Source organism: Thalassophryne amazonica, chromosome 4 (assembly GCF_902500255.1).
Source record: "Thalassophryne amazonica chromosome 4, fThaAma1.1, whole genome shotgun sequence".
Lineage (NCBI taxonomy): Eukaryota > Metazoa > Chordata > Actinopteri > Batrachoidiformes > Batrachoididae > Thalassophryne > Thalassophryne amazonica.
Genome location: NC_047106.1, coordinates 92974507 through 92997015, shown reverse-complemented (window position 1 = coordinate 92997015; position 22509 = coordinate 92974507). Strand labels below are relative to the sequence as shown.

At 39.9% G+C, this 22509-nt stretch overlaps 1 protein-coding gene across 1 annotated transcript in view; it reads right to left on the bottom strand.

Moving 5' to 3' along the window:
- dhx36 (DEAH (Asp-Glu-Ala-His) box polypeptide 36) overlaps positions 1-22509 on the bottom strand; it is a 133130-nt gene that overhangs the window by 90062 nt on the left and 20559 nt on the right. The window contains exons 2-7 of the mRNA XM_034168262.1: positions 17094-17251; positions 16847-16963; positions 14736-14943; positions 13113-13151; positions 12529-12699; positions 1741-1820 (exon numbers count right to left, since the gene is read on the bottom strand). Coding sequence (XP_034024153.1) covers positions 1741-1820; positions 12529-12699; positions 13113-13151; positions 14736-14943; positions 16847-16963; positions 17094-17251 — 773 coding nt within the window. The remainder of the gene's footprint in view (positions 1-1740; positions 1821-12528; positions 12700-13112; positions 13152-14735; positions 14944-16846; positions 16964-17093; positions 17252-22509) is intronic.

Sequence of the window (22509 nt, the reverse complement as noted above, 5' to 3'; positions counted from 1 at the left end):
ATCCATCTGCGTGTCCAGGCAGTATCTCTCTCTCTCTCTCTGTGTGTGTGTGTGTGTGTGTGTGCGTGCGCGCGCAACTATGCAGCCGTGACGAGGCAGTAGTGTCTGCATGTCTGGAAACGTGAGTGCCATTTGCTTTTCTTGTACCGTTTTGAGAACAGAGTGCATTTCCACAATACCCCCCCCCCCAAAAAAAAAAAAATTATGCAGGAGTGGACTGTGAAAAGCAAAAAAAAATAGCAGCGACTGCTACATACATGGCAGTAAGCACACAGTGAACGCAATCGTGCGGGATCACACAACAGTCGACACAGGTACTATGCCAAATCTGCGCAATTTTCCAGCGTACTCCATATGCATCACAACGCAACTGTATGCAAGCTAAGGATGAGACCGATCCAATCCAGTATCGGGATTGGCTTCCGATACCGATGTAATTCAAGTATCGGAAAATACCAATATAACCTGTGACGTTTTCCGATACTGGAGAGGAGCCACTGTGAAACATTTTAACTGCTGCTGCATACTCTCTGCTTTGTGTGCTGCTGAGCGTGAGGAGGGGAGGAGGGACGTTTCTTAAGCTGAGCTGTTTGAGAGAGCTCTCTTCTACAGTGTTCTAAGCCACAGGTAGCGGCAAATTTCCGCCCGGCTCTCGGGATCAAATTGTCTGTTCGTCAAGCATGGACTTTCTGAAAAACTAACTGAATTGTATCTGAAAATGTGTGCTGAAACGTTAGCCGCTTCAGTGTCCCGAAGCTGTGAAACGCTATGAAAAGCCAGCTCAGAGCACAGCTGAGGAGGACAGAGAGATTCTGTCCACTGAAATGGAAAAATATCCTTCCATATTAATCCAGAGTTTGTGCATGAGTGTCTCTGGTGATACATTTAGAAATTTATGGTGTATTTAACAGCTGAAAGCCTTTGTGTTTCCAAAAAGTTACAAGTTGGCTCTGCAGGAAAAACAGTGAGAGAGAGCGTGAACAAGAGAGAGAAAGAGATAGAGCGAATGAGAGAGAGGGAGAGATAGAGCGAGCGAGAGAAAGACAGAGGAATAAATTTTTACTCTTAACACTTGCTTTGATAATGTAAACATATGTTTCCCATATCAATAAAGCTACACTGAAATTGAAACTTGAGAAGGAGAGACAGACAGAGCACTGTCTTTTTTCTTTAAGTCTATAAAAATAAGGCAATAAAAGTCCATAAAAAAATAAAAGTACTTAATTCTTTCACCAAAACATCAAATATAGGCTTGCATCTTAGATACACCTTCTGGCAAATTGTAGCTGAACTTTCATGTCTTCTTTTTACGAAAATCCTCATATAAAATCAATAATAATAATAATAATAATAATAATATGAAAGCAAACAGAGCTCTAGTATTGGAATGGCTGGAAGGGGACAACAGCATTAAGCATGAGACTCAGCATTAATGACCCCAACTCAGTTATTTTCAAAAAAATCCAGAAAAATGTAATTACACTCAAGGCTGCAAGCTTTGCTACTGAGGCAAATGTGCCTAATTGTCGTACAATTATTCTTATATTGTATATTATATGTAACAACTGTCCTACTGTAAATGAGCTATACAAAATGCAGACAATGTCTCATTGACTACTTTTCCCTTCATGAGGACTGCCCAGGCATACAAATATGTATATCTTACTTCATTAAAATATCATTTGGTTACCATTTAAAATGCAGGTCCACAAAAACAGGTGTAGTGACAGATTCATTTACCACTGCAGGCGGATCTGGTAGCCACAAGAATTTCCATTCCCAACACTTTCTGCCCTCTCTGCTGCGACACGCTCTGCTACCTGATGGATAACACATATGACATGCATTAATGGGCATAAAAGAATACAAAACGGGAGAAAACTGATATTAAGTTGACCTATACAGGAAACAAAACAGTATATGTCCACACAACCACAACACGTTTGACAGATTTGCGAGGCTCTCTGGGCCGTGCCTAAGCACATTAAAACACCAAAGCCCAGTTTGTTTCACTAATGTGAGTCCTCAGAGTCGTGGAAGGGGCTGCCCCACTGAAGCCTGTCTGGCCTGCAGAGGTGGTCTGGGTCATGGAACAGCTGTGCGCAGTGTGATCACAAACAATGCAGGAGCACAGACATTATGTCATTGACACAACTGTTCAATTTAACAATTACTACTAGTATCATTTTTACTAGTTGGACAATAGAGTCTTCAATCCATTCAAACCAAATCTTGGTCAGCCAGAAAAGTTGTAAAATATATCCTCATCTGCTACCCCCATAATAAACATCTTGCCATGCCTGCAGTAGAAGTGATTGATCAATCCTTTTGGATAATTTACTTGGACAGGATAGGTTTTATATGGGGAGGTAGGGTGAAGTAGTTATTACCAGAAATCCTTAAGACTGTTTCTCTCCATGACAGATAAAGCAAAAGGACTAGCGATGTATTTAAATATTTTGCCAACTGGCAAAATCATGCAATCTGGTGGTCTGATGGACAGATGATGTCACATTTCCATTCTGCATTTAGCAGAAGAACTTTCCGGGTTTCAAGACAATTATATGCGCTGGGGGAAGCTGGATTTGAGCGGGGTTTGCTGTGCTCTGAAAGCATAAGGTTATATTTTCTCACCGTTTGTGCGCTGTCCTCACAGTGAGGACATGAAACAACTCTGTGGTGCCTCCTTGCCAAGAGAATCTGTTGGGTGCACTGATGACCAGATTAAAAAAAAACAAAAAAAAAAAAACACAAAGAGCTGTCTTTTTCTTCAGTAGTTTGATATGGAACAGCCGCTCAACATGTTGCTGCATTGGGAACTGTCCTCTCTCCGCTCATACTGAATTCACAGCCCATGCCGAAGGTTGGGCCAATCAGAAGCTCTGACTGAAGGATCGGACAACTGCAGGACATAACTGCTGAGTATTGTAAAAGTAAATAAGTCGAGGACAAAGCATTAAAATGTACTGCCAGTGAGCAAGCTCTCTATCCGAAGTCCACTGGAAGTTTCGAGCATGCACAAACCGTTTTGATAGACTCGGCAGACATCAGCTGACAAGAAACGCATTTTATACAGTAGTGTTCAGAATAATAGTAGTGCTATGTGACTAAAAAGATTAATCCAGGTTTTGAGTATATGTCTTATTTTTACATGGGAAACAAGGTACCAGTAGATTCAGTAGATTCTCACAAATCCAACAAGACCAAGCATTCATGATATGCACACTCTTAAGGCTATGAAATTGGGCTATTAGTAAAAAAAAAAAAAGTAGAAAAGGGGGTGTTCACAATAATAGTAGTGTGGCATTCAGTCAGTGAGTTCGTCAATTCTGTGGAATAAACAGGTGTGAATCGGGTGTCCCCTATGTAAGGATGAAGCCAGCACCTGTTGAACATGCTTTTCTCTTTGAAAGCCTGAGGAAAATGGGACGTTCAAGACATTGTTCAGAAAAACAGAGTAGTTTGATTAAAAAGTTGAATGGAGAGGGGGAAACTTATATGCAGGTGCAAAAAATTATAGGCTGTTCATCTACAATGATCTCCAATGCTTTAAAATGGGAAAAAAAAAAACAGACACGTGGAAGAAAACGGAAAACAACCATCAAAATGGATAGAACAATAACCGGAATGGCAAAGGCTCACACATTGATCAGCTCCAGGATGATCAAAGACAGTTAGAAGACACCTGTGTGAAGCTAATTTATTTGCAAGAATCCCCCGCAAAGTCCCTCTGTTAAATAAAAGACGTGCAGAAGAGGTTACAATCTGCCAAAGAACACAGCAACTGGCCTAAAGAGAAATGGAGGAATATTTTGTGGACTGATGAGAGTAAAATTGTTCTTTTTGGGTCCAAGGGCTACAGATAGTTTGTGAGACGACCCCCAAACTCTGAATTCAAGCCACAGTTCACAGTGAAGACAGTGAAGCATGGTGGTGCAAGCATCATGATATGGGCATGTTTCTCCTACTATGGTGTTGGGCCTATATATCGCATACCAGGTATCATGGATCAGTTTGGATATGTCAAAAATACTTGAAGAGGTCATGTTGCCTTATGCTGAAGAGGACATGCCCCTGAAATGGGTGTTTCAACAAGACAATGACCCCAAGCACACTAGTAAGAAAGAAAAATCTTGGTTCCAAACCAACAAAATTAATGCCTCGCAGATGTGAAGAAATCATGAAAAACTGTGGTTATACAACTAAATACTAGTTTAGTGATTCACAAGATTGCTAAAAAAGCAGTTTGAACATAATAGTTTTGAGTTTGTAGCGTCAACAGCAGATGCTACTATTATTGCGAACACCCCCTTTTTTACTCTTTTTTTTTTTACTAATAGCCCAATTTCATAGCTTTAAGAGTGTGCATATCATGAATGCTTGGTCTTGTTGGATTTGTGAGAATCTACTGAATCTACTGGTACCTTGTTTCCGATGTAACAATAAGAAATATACTCAAAACCTGGATTAATCTTTTTAGTCACATAGCACTACTATGATTCTGAACACTACTGTATATGGGAAAAGGACTTTTATAGGACCAAAATGAACACAAAATTAGTATGAGCTCCTCATACTCATATAGACTGTGCATTCATGCCAGCATACGTTCTGTAAAATGACCAGAGAAATTGCTTCAGGTTACATGAATCATATGAACACAAGTGTCTGTGGGAAAGGAGTTTTCTGACCATCTCAAGCATGGAGATGCGCAAAGACTAGGGGTGTCACTAAACACAGAAGTCGCGGTTCGGCTCACACCTCAGTTTAGACGTCACGATTCGGTATGAGCGGAGTGTTTGAAAATTCATCTTTGCTGATGTGGAGAAACTGGTTTGGTGCTAGAAATGGGTTTACCAATGAAAATAAATGCAAAATAAAACTCACTCACCATTTCTATTTAAACAATTTCTGTCCTCATGTCCAAAATATTTGTCACTGGATGTGACATTTCATGCCACTTGATCTTATGCATAGGTCCTAAACAATGTTTGAAAAAGTTAAAAACATTAATATTGGATGGACATAGCATTTGCTCCCGTTTTCAAAATGTAACTTTAATCTGTGAGCAACAGAGAACCGCTGTCAGGCACTTCAGCACTGTGACACAAAGTGCAAATGCCAACTTCCCTTTATCATGCAACATTTATGAATTGGATTATGTACGTCCCTCGTCATTTGCGCTGGATGACATTACTGTGCAGTGCTTTAAATGTTTTTGTTTGTTTTTATCTCAAGTGAGGTGTCAAGCCAGACTGCCTTCAATATTTTGTCAAATTGAAATTTGTTTGACTTTTGCACAAATAACAGCACCTCATAAAACCTCACTCTATACAGACTTGCAGTGTCATGATTCAGGGGTCATCTAATCTTTGAAAAGTTGTGCCACTAATTCAGATAATATGTCAACTTCTATCGTTTATTTACGGAGACAGTAATCTAACACGAATGGGGGTCGATACCATCGGGTATTGCGAAGCCTTTGCATTGGTCTGTCCGTCTGTGCTCAGCATAAGTCCAGTCCTATTACTGCCAGGGTCTTCAAATTCACAGGGTACATTCTTGGGACAAGTTCAAAGATGGCTAACCTTGACCTATTTTAAGAGGTCAAAAGGTCACATTCTATTTCCTATTTTTAAGCTTATACGGCCAAGGGTATTTTAGCATTGCGTTATATTTTACCATTTTGAATGTGGCAAATTTTATATCTTGCATCCACTCTTGATTTTGAGTCAGCACGAACGCTGCCTTTTAGCAGTCCAACTGACAGAAACCATCACAGCGAAGGAGAAGTTTAATCCCTGAAAATGTGGTCCAGTACAAAAACATGCAATGCGACACCCTTAGTGAAGACACATTTGTAAAACACATGGTGCGCCCTTAAATACCTGCTTTGTCATGCAAAATACATATAGAATGCTTTGACGTGATGTCATGAACCTAGAAGTGGCCATCTCGGCAGTATGCCGCTATCCATCTATATTATAATAGCCAAATGGCTTCTGTGTGCATGTAAGCATGCATATGTGCGTGTGTATGGCTTAGATCCCAGAGAAATTGCGAAGAGATGACATTTGCCATTTTGTACGCTTATGTATTTTGTATCAAGGATGAACGTAACAAAAACTAATTTGATAGGACTAATATTTTCAGAGAAATTAGCTGGTGCTCCAATGCACCATGGGCGTTCTGGGTTTTGGAGTTTTAAATGTTATTGTGGTTCATGTTAGTTTAACAGTGCTGCTAGTGTTACTGATTTATTGTGTTTTTGTAGTTCAATTGGTTTAGTCAGTTTAGTTACGAGTCATGTTGCCGTTACCATGAGTGGTAGCTAAGTGTAGTGCGTTTGATGTCTTCCATCACTGTCTGAGAGTGCTCAAAAATAAAAGCACCTGCTTGGGGCAGAATGCAGAAAAGACAAAAAGATCTGGCTCGGTTTTCGTTCTTCCGCGCAGTTCGACACAATACATTAATGTAATGCAATGCTAAAATACCCTCAGCCATATGAGCATAAAAATAGGAAATAGAATGTGACCTTTTGACCTCTTAAAATAGGTCAAGGTAACCATCTTTGAACTTGTCCAAGGTGTTCCAAGATTGTTCCCTGTGAATTTGAAGACCCTGGCAGTAATGGGACTGAACTTGTGCTGAGCAGACAGACAGATGGATGGAAGGAAGGCCTTCGCAATACCTGATGGCCATATTTTGTCCATGGGTAAAAAGTGAAGTGGCGTCTGTGTACATGTAGGCCATGGAGCATGCCTGATTATTTTGCAATTTTATTTGACACATCATGCAACTACCTAATTTCAACATATGTGGCAGGGAATGGTCTAAATATTATAAAAAGTCAATGTTCCACAAAAAGAACTTGCACGTTAATTAAAAATTTGAGTGTAATTATCATGTTTTTTATGCATAATATGACATAACATTATGACGTCATAATATGATAGCTGACATTTGCCATTTGGGGAGGTGATGGTCTAGTGGTTAAGCGTTGGGCTTGAGACCAGAGGATCCTCAGTTCAAACCCCAGCCTGACTGGAAAATCACTAAAGCCCCTTGGGCAAGGTCCTTAATCCCCAAGTTGCTCCCAGTGTGTAGTGAGCACCTTGCATAGCAGCACCCTAACATCAGTGTGGAAGTGTGTTTGTGTGAATGTGAGGCATAATTGTAAAGCGCTTTGAGCGTCTGATGCAGACGGAAAAGTGCTATATAAATGTAGTCCATTTTACCATTCCAATTTCTGCCACTAGGTGGCACTATTTTCTCACCTCTCACTGGACTGAAATCCAAGATGGCAACCTCCTTGAACTTCTGCCTTCATGGTTGGATTGGCAATGGTTCTTTGCCTATGATGGGACCAACTATGCCAGGTACTGCCCAGCCTACTGATTCGAAATGATCGCCCCAACCCATCTACAGGTCCATGGACATCTTCAAGCTGGAGAATTTGCAGTTCAGAGACAGACATCACATGGATTTTCTGAAATAGCTTGCAAACAGACAATTGAGCAAAACCTTAACAGAGACTCGAAGACAAGGGGGAGTCAGGTCGATATATTGTCAAAGAGGGGTGCCATCCACCGGTGGATCAGGTCACAGCTTGCTCTCGAAGAAATAAGCAAAAGATGTGAGGAAATGGCTGGAAAAGGAATGCAAACTTGCACACCAAAAGACCTAGACAAAACTCAGATAGTCAGCAATGAACAGGCCAATGACAATTTGATGTCCACCATTTAGTCCGTGGTGAATCATTTCACTGGGGAAATTGTCGGCTTGTTGAACCTCTTGAGTGGGGTTACTGCAGATGCTGACATTGAAAAGGACTTACTTGGTGCACAGAACAGTTGTCTTACACAGACTTCAATGAAACAAGGCTGTCTGGAAAGGAGGAAGAAAAAGACTTTTTTCTCCAATCAAGCAGCTCAAACTGCAGTCAATCACCAATTTAACCAGGAAAGGTCCATCAAAAGAAAAAGGCCAAGTTCTTTCTCTGACAGCCAGCTCAGATCTGTTAGTCTGTATTCTGTTGATCAGATAAGTGAAGAAGCTCGAGCTCAAGGAGACCTTAACATACAGCCTCAATTCATTCCCCCCCCCCCGGCTATTGCAGCTTATGGTGGTGCACCAGTGAAGATGGACAAGGCTGTACTTAAACACACAGAGCCAACTGCAGACAACAGCCTCAGCCAGGCATGTCAAGTGTCTGGATCTTTGATGGAAAGTGTCTAACATGTCTTGCAGCTTGCATGGTAGTTGCATAGTTTAGCCATTAACCAAGTAAACTTATGTTTTTCCAGGCTGAACCAACTTTTCTGGGTTCAGCGAGGAATGGGTTAATGGACAATGAGCTAAATAAGGAAAAAATGAAATGTGATCACTGTCATTGACTTCTGTGAGAAAATTGTGCACACAAACTGTATAAAAACTGTCACATTCTGCCAACAGCAAAACAAAATAGTTGAAAATAGAGGTTTTCAGCAGCCGACACAGAGGGTTAATGTGCAGGTTTACGATGTGGAACAATGTATTTTTGAAAAGAGCACCCCTGAAATACTTAAAAAAAAAAAAACAAACACCATTATATAGTTGCCAGATGTGCCAAATAAAACTCATTTTCTCAGCATTTTTTCAATGCATGCCCCATGGCCTAATGTATGCGTGAGTGTATATATATACGGACAAAATGGGGACAGCTGATATTTGCCGTTTGGTATGCTTGTGTATTCTGGATGAAGGATGAACGCCGCCAAAACGGAACATTGATAGGACTAATATTTTTGGAGAGACTAGGCATATTAGCTAACAATACTAAACAATGGACGTTGATAATTACATTCTGGACTCACACGCCATTCCAGCAGGGGGCGGTAAGTCATCTATCTGTTAAAAGTGAAGTGGCGTCTGTGTATGTGTATGCATAAATGCGTATATGATTTTATTCAGTAAGTTCAATGCGAGTACATAATATAAATGTAAATGCATTAAAAATACATGACAAGAATGTGAAAACACTTATATCCATTGTGGTCCATTTAAAAATCAAATGACAAAACAGAAGTAATAAAAAGAATAAAATAACACTGATAATAACAACAGCATGTATATGATAAGAACTTAATTTATAAATACATTAAGACAGTAAATTAATCGTAAAAATTACGTAATTAATAGGACATAAAAGGGTTGAGTTCTTCCTCTAAAAACTGTTATAAAAACATTCTGGACTCATGTCATTCCAATTCATTATAGAAACTCCGCCGTATTTATTACCACCCTTGAAAAATGTCATGTACCTATTTTATAAACACTACCCAAACTAGAGCCCATGGATCCCCACGGGTAACACGCTAGTTCCATTTATACCTGCATGTACTTTTAGCATTCAAATGCTGTCATGGTGAATTATTGGCTGCCACAATCGGTCAGACAGCAATCCAATCTACATTACTATAGATTGCTGAAAGTGATCAGGAATCAGGGCGAAGTTTGCGGAAAAACTGTGAAATTGTGAAAGGTGATTTTCTACAATATGACCTCTCAAATTATTATCTTATTGACCCAAGACCATGTTATTTTTAGATTTATCCACTGAACATTAAAATTTGGTTGACAAATATCATGAATCTAACATTTTTAAACTAATTTTAACCTGTTGGCGCTCCACACTGTTAATTTATGATCATTATACCGAACATAGGCTTATCGTGGTAAAAGCACAAACTCGCACATTTGAGATTTAACAGTGACAGATATTAAAGCAAGTTAACTTTAGTTTGAGAGGTATTTAACATGCATCTTACCTGCATGTGTGGCAGAGCAGCAGGAAACCTTAACGAGGGACAACAACAAAAATAATCTCTGTGCTGCGGATGTGCTGAAACATTACTTTACCATTTGTTCTCCATGGTCCGTGTTCACTTTTTCTCTGACTCAGCTACAAACAAACTGGTTATAGGCATCTAAGCTTTTGTAGTTTTTTTCCAAATCCTCTGAGAGGTCCAGGTGAAAATATTAAATAATTCACTGTCCATGTACATAACACCAGGCAGGGAACCCTCACTCACCGACCAGGCAGATGACAGGATCACACATGATCTGCACCACCAATTAACTTCATCTTCATCTCACAGCGCAATCCTGCTTCACTGCTGAGTTCATCTCTATATCTCACGGCTGTCTCACAAAGTTTTGCAATGTTTTCACAAATCTTCACCATCAGAGAGTAAAATGCATGCTTTCTCTATCTACTATTTACTCACCAATGCCGCCGACATGGCCAAAACGGGTGGCGCACCAAAAATTCAGACGTCAGTGAAAACACTATTGCGACAAATATGCACATAAAAAATTAAATCCAAAACCAGTGGGAAGGTGCACGTCTGTATGGGAAGTGTTTAGACCACCTGCTTTGGACAAGAAACATTTGCCGCTGCGTACCTCTGAAAAGCACATACAAGCCCCACCCCCCAAAAAATGTAATCGACAGTTAAAGTGTGCAATAATAAGTTACTATAAAGATTATATACACACTCAACAAAAATATAAACGCAACACTTTTGGTTTTGCTCCCATTTTGTATGAGATGAACTCAAAGATCTAAAACTTTTTCCACATATACAATATCACCATTTCCCTCAAATACTGTTCACAAACCAGTCTAAATCTGTGATAGTGAGCGCTTCTCCTTTGCTGAGATAATCCATCCCACCTCACAGGTGTGCCATATCAAGATGCTGATTAGACACCATGATTAGTGCACAGGTGTGCCTTAGACTTCCCACAATAAAAGGCCACTCTGAAAGGTGCAGTTTTGTTTTATTGGGGGGGATACCAGTCAGTATCTGGTGTGACCACCATTTGCCTCATGCAGTGCAACACATCTCCTTCGCATAGAGTTGATCAGGTTGTCAACTGTGGCCTGTGGAATGTCGGTCCACTCCTCTTCAATGGCTGTGCGAAGTTGCTGGATATTGGCAGGAACTGGTACACGCTGTCGTATACGCCGGTCCAGAGCATCCCAAACATGCTCAATGGGTGACATGTCCGGTGAGTATGCTGGCCATGCAAGAACTGGGACATTTTCAGCTTCCAAGAATTGTGTACAGATCCTTGCAACATGGGGCCATGCATTATCCTGCTGCAACATGAGGTGATGTTCTTGGATTGGCACAACAATGGGCATCAGGATCTCGTCACGGTATCTCTGTGCATTCAAAATGCCATCAATAAAATGCACCTGTGTTCTTCGTCCATAACAGACACCTGCCCATACCATAACCCCACCGCCACCATGGGCCACTTGATCCAAAACATTGACATCAGAAAACCGCTCACCCACACGACGCCACACACGCTGTCTGCCATCTGCCCTGAACAGTGTGAACCGGGATTCATCCATGAAGAGAACACCTCTCCAACGTGCCAAACGGCAGTGAATGTGAGCATTTGCCCAGTCAAGTCGGTTACGACGACGAACTGGAGTCAGGTCGAGACCCCGATGAGGACGGCGAGCATGCAGATGAGCTTCCCTGAGACGGTTTCTGACAGTTTGTGCAGAAATTCTTTGGTTATGCAAACCGATTGTTTCAGCAGCTGTCCGAGTGGCTGGTCTCAGACGATCTTGGAGGTGAACATGCTGGATGTGGAGGTCTCTGAAACGCCTTTGGAGACGGCTTATGGTAGAGAAATGAACATTCAATACACGAGCAACAGCTCTGGTTGACATTCCTGCTGTCAGCATGCCAATTGCACGCTCCCTCAAATCTTGCGACATCTGTGGCATTGTGCTGTGTGATAAAACTGCACCTTTCAGAGTGGCCTTTTATTGTGGGCAGTCTAAGGCACACCTGTGCACTAATCATGGTGTCTAATCAGCATCTTGATATGGCACACCTGTGAGGTGGGATGGATTATCTCAGCAAAGGAGAAGTGCTCACTATCACAGATTTAGACTGGTTTGTGAACAATATTTGAGGGAAATGGTGATATTGTGTATGTGGAAAACGTTTTAGATCTTTGAGTTCATCTCATACAAAATGGGAGCAAAACCAAAAGTGTTGCGTTTATATTTTTGTTAAGTATATATATATATATATATATATATATATATATATATATGCCCCTCTCTTTTCATTTCTTTCTTTGAGGAGTTACAGCTGTGCATCTGGCCTGTTTATTGAGTTTACTGAGAAGCCGCACACATTTATATATCAAGATTTCCTATACAGTGTTATCTGGTCATAACAAATATAACATTACTTCACTACCTTACATAACACTAATCTCAACAGAATAGGGGTAAACCCACTAGTCTGTCAGTGATATATTTCTTTATTCTTTCTCAAAACAAAAGTCACATTGTACTGATGTAAGAATGCTTGGCCCCAAATGCGGAGTGCAGTATGTGTAAAAGCCAGCAGGGGACTGGCAAAGGTTGTGCTTGGGGATGGCTCAAGGTAAACTGGGCCTCGTGCAAGTACACTCATTAACACACACACACAAAATCAGCAAAGTACTTACAGAGATGGCACTGATACGACGGGGTTGTGTGCAGACCACCCGGCACATGGAGCCCATCCCTCGGTTGATGTAGTCATCCAGGATGAACTGGGGGACCTGCGTAGTCTTTCCACATCCAGTCTCTCCACTGACCACCAGAACCCGGTTACAGAAGATCAGCTCTAACAGCTCCTGAAGAAGGAAAGAAAGAACCAGATGAGAGGCATCTGAAGGATTAAGAGATAAGGAAGAGGAGCAGATTAACAAAAATTAAACTGCATATGTGTGCAGTTGGCAGTAATGTGGTGGGTTTGGATCTGGACAGAGATGTTCAGTTGTCGTTGCTTTTTCTTGTGTCGTGTTACAGAAAATAGCAAAGGGATCTTGAGCACAATGCTCACAAAAATGTGATGTGTTCATACTGTTATAACAAAGAAAACTGCAAATTTGTTTTAAGGACACTTTAAATCATAAGTAATCATGCTAACAAATAGTAGGAAAAACATGGAAAAAAAAAATTCTACAACGGAAGGAAAAAATCTTGAAAATATAAAAACACAGAAACCAATGAAAACAAGAAACGCATTTACATGTGAAGAACTTACCTCCCTCTTGTTGAAGGAAGGTAATTTTTCCCTGAATGTCTGGGAAAAAAAAAACAAAAAACATTTATACTCAGATATTAAAAGCAAAGGTTTAATGTTCTGTATTTCTGACTTACAATGAAGTTTCTAGACCCAAGACCCAAAAAAAAAAAAAACCTGCATACGTAGTTGCTAGGAAATGTCCAAAAAATAACTTCCTACTCACAAGCTACTAAAACATATTTGTTGTACTCTTTAATTTGCTGTGTGCAAAATGTAAGATTTATGCATAACATAAAGGGACTGTATTTCCTGAGAGCATATTCAACAAAATGCTTTCCCGTGATGCCTCCCATTCACCTGTTTAAACAGAAATATCAGGAGATATGATACAAGGTGCTCAGCTGCAAACCAGGAGCAAATTTATGGATTAAGGACATTTCTCAAAGGCATTTTAATGGTGGTACTTAAACTGAAGCAAGTGCAAATCTTTACCTTCACCACCTACATTAAGCCATGTGATCGGGGGGCTCCATTTACAATCTTGTGGTAACAAGGACACTTCTCTAACCTTCACAGCGGCGCTTAGAGCACCATGAAATTAAAAAAAAAAATAATTAAAGAATTTACAATAACTACACTACACCTACCAGTTGTGTGCAAGTGATTTTTTTTCATCCCTTGTAAAATGTTGTATCATAGACATGAAAAACTGTATACACTTACAATTGCTGAGTACCACTTCTCATTTAATAACCATTCTACAACAAATTGGTCAAATGTCAAGGTAAAAAAAAAACGTAAAAAAAAATAAAAAAATGAATAAAAAACGCTCACCATAAGAGCTCCACTACCAGTGTTACTAGAGATTTGATCAAAACCGCATATTGAGGAAAATATTTGTGATCTACTGCTATGAGGGTCAACATGATGAAGTGACAAGTACGTCATAATATTAAATTATATATTGTAAAAACAAAAAATAAAAATAAATGCCTTTGCTGACTTATGAAGTATTCATAATTCATAATATGACATCATATCTCAGTGTGCAGGGCATACACCAGCCCTCGGATGCCCTTTTCATTTGTAACCCATTTTGTACAATTGCAACAATACAATTACGCACACCACACTATTATCTTAATTTTAGAGTAGCATAATTCATGTGTTGGCATCAGTACGACTACAAAATTTATTTTGCAAATTATTATAAGTTAATGCTAGTGCTTACTCACATTACATATTTTCTCTGAGTTAAAATACAGCCAATATACTTGCAAAAAGATGCTTACAATGTTCAGGCTTGCATTTCAGCAAGGAGCTTTTCATCATTTATGTTTAAATTTACAGCTTTGTATGCAAAGAACAATGATCCCAATTCTTAGCACAAAAGCAGATCAATATTTGCAGATACTTAAACATTTATTATTTTCATCAGTGCTGAAAAAGCTGAAACACTGCTTTAGTACTTATTATAGGTAAATATCAGTTATGATCAATATAAATTGTCATTTTGATATGAGTGTGCAGTCTGTAAAAAATTATTAATATAATCCGAGAAATGGCTTCCTGTGAGCAAAAAAAAAAAAAAAAAAAAGGCACAAAGGAACCACTTCATGAGGTCTGCTAGAATGTTCTCACCAGCATGTCCTGGTACTTTGGATCTGATTTTTTGCTCAACAGGTCTCTTTTCAAGTACTCATCCAGAGCACGGTCTCTTGTGGCCTCCTGAAATAAATACTCCAGATCCTTGTCTTTTCTGTATAGTTTCTCCTTTTCTTCCTCTTGCTGTCCTTCCTCATCCCAGCTGTCTGGAGGTTCATCTTTAGCAACCACCTGAGAGAAGTAACTAAAAGAACAAAAAGAGGTAAGGTCAGTATATTATGGAAATATTGGATCAAAGTAGTACTAGTAGTAGTAGTAGTAGTAGTAGTAGCATTAATAACCATAAGTTGCGCTTTATTGCCAAATCAACACACCAAAGAAGTGATGAAAATAAATAATCAAATACATCAATCAATCACATAGCTAAGACAACAACTATATAAGATTGTGCAGATCCACGTGATTAAAAAGTAAAAAGCACTTTGTGGTGGCACCTTAAAAAAAAAAAAAAAAAAAAATATATATATATATATATATATATATATATATATATATATATATATATATATATATATATTAGGGGTGTCGGAAAAAAATCGATTCACATCCGAATCGCGATTCTTATTTATTACGATTCTGAATCGATTTTTAAAAAGCATTTTTTTAAACATTTTCTTGCTTACTCGCTGCATGTACTGTTTGTCAGGCAACGGCTTCCGTACTACAGCGTCCCCGTGAGGGGAGGGGGAGGGGGTGGTCCGGTGTGCTTCAAACACTCGTGAGCTGCAGAGTTCAGTGGCTGTAGCTTAGCATGGAGGACGAAGAGCTAATTCAGCCAGCTGAAGGCAAATGTTTGGGCACATTTTGGATTTTATTATTTGCTGCGTAAGAAGGAGCTTGACATGACTTATGCAGTGTGCAAAATCTGCAAAATGAAAGTCAAGTACTTCGGAAACACTTCAAATCTGCAAGCCCACATGCTACATCATCACCCGGAGCTAAAAGAGGGGAGCAGAGGTCTCTGCCGACTACTGACCAGTGCTTCGCTAAACTGCCAGCTAACTCCGAACGAGCAAAGCAGATAAGTAAATTTACGTCTAGAATCGCTTGATTAACCTTGTAAAGCTGCATTTTCTTAAACATAAACATTTTTAAGGAATATAACTATTTCTCAGAGCTCTTTGAATCGAAAATCGATTCTGAATCGAATCATCACCCCAAGAATCAGAATCGAATTCAATCGTGAGTTGTTGAACTATTCACATCCCTAATATATATATATATATATATATATATATATATATATATATATGTATGTATCACACACACACACAGACACTATGCCATGGGCAGGGGGAGAGTAAAACAGTTTCTTAGTGGAAGTAAAATATGTTTAATCAAAATTCTACAGAGAAGGCATAAAAAAAACCAAAAAAAAAAACACAAACATAAGGGAGCATTGAATTACCAGCACTGCACCTGGTGTACACGATTTCATCATGTCTGGTTTGAAAGCTATGCAACCGCCTCCTATTGAGGGTTAATTACAAGCAATTTGTTTCTACAACAGCCCTCCAGTCAGTTTGCCATTTCCATGACAAAATACAGTACACCAACCAAACATCTGGACACACTTTCCCATTCAATTAAAGCCTGGGACTTGACATTATCTGAGGCTGGGACCTGACATTCAATGAGGTCTTCAATGAGTCTCTCCTCACAGTAACATATGTCTGCTTGTTACGAGAGATGCAAACATGACCTGGGATCCAAAAAGAATTCCACACTCATGTTCCATCACTGTAATTGTTCTTGTAAAATACAGATAATCATTCTATTAGCAATACTTAACATATCAAATGCCTGGAGAGATGACTGTGAGTCTATAAAAATTGTGTAAATCTGACATTGTTGGATAGACTTTATACACTCCAATGCAAGGGATAGACCTCAGCTGTAAAAACTGAACTTTGCACTGGGTTGTGGATACCACAATGACTGTGCCCAGTCACTACTGGCGCAGACACACAGCAGATCACAAAACAATACTGTATCATGGGTAAGGAGCACCTTCAAAAGATGGGGATCACATTTTCGGAGGAAGCTGGACCAGTTTTAGTGCATATCTGAGGCGGTCACTGAGTTACCGTTGTGATGTGGGAGTTGCTTTCTTCTGTGCCTCATAAATTTCTTCTTCCTCCTCCTCCTCAGATTTGATTTCAATCTTCTGTTTATCCTCATCAGGCAAATCTCCATCAAAGTAACTATAGACAGACATTTAGAGAGTCACGAATAAAAACACTGACACTGAGCTCTGACCTCTAAAGTCTTTCTTAAATTGTGCAGGAGAACTCTCAGTAGGTACTAAATGGCAAAAGGAAAAACTGTTCTCACCAGTGGTCAGTTTGACTGGCAGCTGGAAATCGTTTGTCAGAGGTGGAGGCCCTACCCTCCCTGGAGTTTCTTGCTGGTCCAGGCTGGTCATTCTGGACCGAGTTAAGAAGCTTGGTTATGTGCTGCTCTCTGGCTTCATCCATTTGGACTACTGCCCGCTATACACACACACACACACACACACACACACACACACACACACACACACACACACACACACACAATAAGACAAATTCCACCATAGTTAGTTTATGTGTGACTGGGATTTTGTTTGATGCAGTATTTTAAAGTTTCCCCCTCCCCTGTCTGGATGCTGTATTGCTCTGTATGAGTCACCATACCATTATACCATTAAGCATGCATCCATTTTTTTAATTCCACAAGACTGTTGCTGCTTTTGTTTTTCCTTGAATTTCAATTCTTCACAAAGATAGTCATAAAAATACAGCAGTGACAGTAACTAATAAAAACAGGCAATCCAGAAACAGTGGACAGAAACGTCAGACAGTACTCACTATTTGCATAATGTTTCATTCGTTAAAAAAGCATAATGAGTAAATGTGAGTTGCATGAATGTTTGCATGCATTCATGCGTGTACTGGCCCTGTCACACCTTGGTGATTTATGCTGAGTATGCTGACAGTTCTGGTTACACCGAGTGGCTCGGCTCGGTACTGCAGAGTTTGGTGCGGGTCAGAAGTATTAAGTCTGGCTTGGTTTGCGTTTCTACCACCGGCAGAACCCTTTTGTTTTGCAGATGGAACACTTAAACATTGACGAGCACGTCATCAAGCGCTCGTACGGTGTTGCGTGGTGTCTCCGCTCCACACTGAGGCAAAACAGAGTAATTTAACATTATTTTACCTTTGTGTCTTGGTAGATCACGGGATTAATTTTCATTGCATGCAGACTTCTTAAACTTTTATGGCACCGGTTGCGTTCTGATAGGTCTCTTCCCCCCAATCGACCAGCCGGGGGGACCGATCAGACTGCGACACCAGCATCCTCAGGCTGAGAAATGCACCTGGAGCAGAAAACTACCAAGAGACTTGCTTTAAAATGCTACGTTTCCAGCCATGACAAGGAACTAAATATTTTCAGATGTCATTTTCCAAAATCAGGACATTTTATGTGGATATGTTTTCATCAGGATCTGATGATAGATCCAACTGAAACAAACAGATAAGATTAAGACTTTATATTTACGCCATGTGTGAATGGATTTAATATTTGAAACACTCTTTGCATGAGCACTGCAGCATTCAGCCCATCAATGTCAGTATTAATGGACGAAGCACCACTATGTTCTAAATTTCTGGGGAGGGTCCTGCGTGCGTATTTGTTTTGAAAAATCACAGACACTTCAATGAGCTGCTCTACTGATGTCCACAAACAGTACCATTCTGGTCTCAGGCTCTGTGCAGAAGGTGGATCAGTCCCCTCAGCCTACTCTCTGTGTGCCAAACATAGTGGAGCAGATAACTGAAACAATTATTAAGTTCTTGAAATAAGCACCAAAATATTGGCACACATACCCCTTAGACATTACTCATACTCAAAAACCTGGCTGGCCAGTTGAATTTTCAATAAGCAACCATGTAGGGATCAATTGAAGAATTACACAGGGGTCAAAATTAAAAGATACTTCAATCATATTGAAAACTATACCACATTATTTGTCTGATCACAAAACCTCCAGACAGGTATAGCTTGGATTATCTGTGACTGAATGTTATGGAGTTATGGGGTAAAAAGAAGAATTGTGAGAAAGGTCCATTTCAGTTTGTACAGGGATCAAAGGTTAAAGATACTCTAATTTTGGTTAGAAAAAAAAGTGATAGAGATTATTGGTTAAATTAATAGGGTTTTAAAAAGGGATACTTTGCACTATGTGTCATGCTTAGTTATCATGTTACAGGGTAGCATACAGTGACACAAATAAGTATTTGATCGACTGTCAATTTTGCAAGGTTTCCCACCTACAAAGAATGGAGAGATCTGTAATTCTTATCGTAGGTACACTTCAACTGTGAGACAGAATCTAAAAAAAAAAAAAAAAAAAAAAAATCCAGAAATCACAATGTATGATTTTTTTTTAATAATTTATTTGTATGTTACTGCTGCAAATAAGTATTTGATCCCCTACCAACCAGCAAGAATTCTGGCTCACACAGACCTGTTAATTTTTCTTTAAGAAGCCCTCTTATTCTGCAGTCTTTACCTGTATTAACTGCACCTGTATCAATCAATCAATCAACTTTTTTCTTATATAGCGCCAAATCACAACAAACAGTTGCCCCAAGGCGCTCCATATTGTAAGGCAAGGCCATACAATAATTATGAAAAACCCCAACGGTCAAAACGACCCCCTATGAGCAAGCACTTGGCAACAGTGGGAAGGAAAAACTCCCTTTTAACAGGAAGAAACCTCCAGCAGAACCAGGCTCAGGGAGGGGCAGTCTTCTGCTGAGACTGGTTGGGGCTGAGGGAAAAAACCAGGAAAAAGACATGCCGTGAAGGGGGGCAGAGATCGATCATTAATGATTAAATGCAGAGTGATGCATACGGAGCAAAAAGAGAAAAACAGTGCATCATGGGAACCCCCCCACAATCTACGTCTAAAGCAGCATAACCAAGGGATGGTCCAGGGTCACCCGATCCAGCCCTAACTATAAGCCTTAGCGAAAAGGAAAGTTTTAAGCCTAATCTTAAAAGTAGAGAGGGTATCTGTCTCCCTGATCTGAATTGGGAGCTGGTTCCACAGGAGAGGAGCCTGAAAGCTGAAGGCTCTGCCTCCCATTCTACTCTTACAAACCCTAGGAACTACAAGTAAGCCCGCAGTCTGAGAACGAAGCGCTCTAATGGGGTAATATGGTACTACGAGGTCCCTAAGATAAAATGGGACCTGATTATTCAAAACCTTATAAGTAAGAAGAAGAATTTTAAATTCTATTCTAGAATTAACAGGAAGCCAATGAAGAGAGGCCAACACGGGTGAGATATGCTCTCTCCTGCTAGTCCCCGTCAATACTCTAGCTGCAGCATTCTGAACCAACTGAAGGCTTTTTAGGGAACTTTTAGGACAACCTGATAATAATGAATTACAATAGTCCAGCCTAGAGGAAATAAATGCATGAATTAGTTTTTCAGCATCACTCTGAGACAAGACCTTTCTGATTTTAGAGATATTGCGTAAATGCAAAAAGGCAGTCCTACATATTTGTTTGATATGCGCTTTGAATGACATATCCTGATCAAAAATGACTCCAAGATTTCTCACAGTATTACTAGAGATCAGGGAAATGCCATCCAGAGTAACGATCTGGTTAGACACCATGCTTCTAAGATTTGTGGGGCCAAGTACAATAACTTCAGTTTTATCTGAGTTTAAAAGCAGGAAATTAGAGGTCATCCATGTCTTTATGTCTGTAAGACAATCCTGCAGTTTAGCTAATTGGTGTGTATCCTCTGGCTTCATGGATAGATAAAGCTGGGTATCATCTGCGTAACAATGAAAATTTAAGCAATACCGTCTAATAATACTGCCTAAGGGAAGCATGTATAAAGTGAATAAAATTGGTCCTAGCACAGAACCTTGTGGAACTCCATAATTAACTTTAGTCTGTGAAGAAGATTCCCCATTTACATGAACAAACTGTAATCTATTAGACAAATATGATTCAAACCACCGCAGTGCAGTGCCTTTAATACCTATGACATGCTCTAATCTCTGTAATAAAATTTTATGGTCAACAGTATCAAAAGCAGCACTGAGGTCCAACAGAACAAGCACAGAGATAAGTCCACTGTCCGAAGCCATAAGAAGATCATTTGTAACCTTCACTAATGCTGTTTCTGTACTATGATGAATTCTAAAACCTGACTGAAACTCTTCAAATAGACCATTCCTCTGCAGGTGATCAGTTAACTGTTTTACAACTACCCTCTCAAGAATCTTTGAGAGAAAAGGAAGGTTGGAAATTGGCCTATAATTAGCTAAGATAGCTGGGTCAAGTGATGGCTTTTTAAGTAATGGTTTAATTACTGCCACCTTAAAGGCCTGTGGTACATAACCAACTAACAAAGATAGATTGATCATATTTAAGATTGAAGCATTAAATAATGGTAGGACTTCCTTGAGCAGCCTGGCAGGAATGGGGTCCAATAAACATGCCGATGGTTTGGACGAAGCAACCAATGAAAATAACTCAGACAGAACAACCGGAGAGAAAGAGTCTAACCAAATACCGGCATCACTGAAAGCAGCCAAAGATAACGATACATCTTTGGGATGGTTATGAGTAATTTTTTCTCTAATAGTCAAAATTTTGTTAGCAAAGAAAGTCATGAAGTCATTACTAGTTAAAGTTAATGGAATACTCAGCTCAATAGAGCTCTGACTCTTTGTCAGCCTAGCTACAGTGTTGAAAAGAAACCTGAGGTTATTCTTATTTTCTTCAATTAGTGATGAGTAGAAAGATGTCCTAGCTTTACGGAGGGCTTTTTTATAGAGCAACAAACTCTTTTTCCAGGCTAAGTGAAGATCTTCTAAATTAGTGAGACGCCATTTCCTCTCCAACTTACGGGTTATCTGCTTTAAGCTACGAGTTTGTGAGTTATACCACGGAGTCAGACACTTCTGATTTAAAGCTCTCTTTTTCAGAGGAGCTACAGCATCCAAAGTTGTCTTCAAAGAGGATGTAAAACTATTGACGAGACTGTATGAACTTGTTACCTGTATAAAAGACACCTGTCCACACACTCAATCACACTCTAACTTGTCCACCATGGCCAAAACCAAACAGCTGTCTAAGGACACCAGGAACAAAATTGTAGACCTACATAAGACTGGGATGAGCTACAGGACAACAGGCAAGCAGCTTGGTGAGAAGACAACAACTGTTGATGTAATTACTAGAAAATGGAATAAACACAAGATGACTGTCAGTCTTTCTTGGTTTGGGGCTTCATGCAAGATCTCACCTCGTGGGGTAAGGATGATTCTGAGAAAGCCCAGAACTACACGGGAAGACCTGGCCAATGACCTGAAGAGAGCTGGGACCACAGTTGCCAAGATTACATGAGTAACACACCACACTGTCATGGTTTAAAATCCTGGAGGGCAGCAAGGTCCCCATGCTCAAGCCAGCACATGTCCAGGCCCGTTGGAATGTCACCAGTGACCATCTGGATGAGCCAGAGGAGGCATGGGAGAAGGTCATGTGGTCAGATGAGACCAAAATAGAGCTTTTTAGTATTAATTCCATTCGCTGTGTTTGGAGGATGAGAACAACCCTTAAGAACACCATACCAACTGTTTTCAATGTTCAATTTATTTTCATTTATATAGCGCCAAATCACAAGAGTTGCCTCAAAGCGCTTCACACAGGTAAGGTCTAACCTTACCAACCCCCAG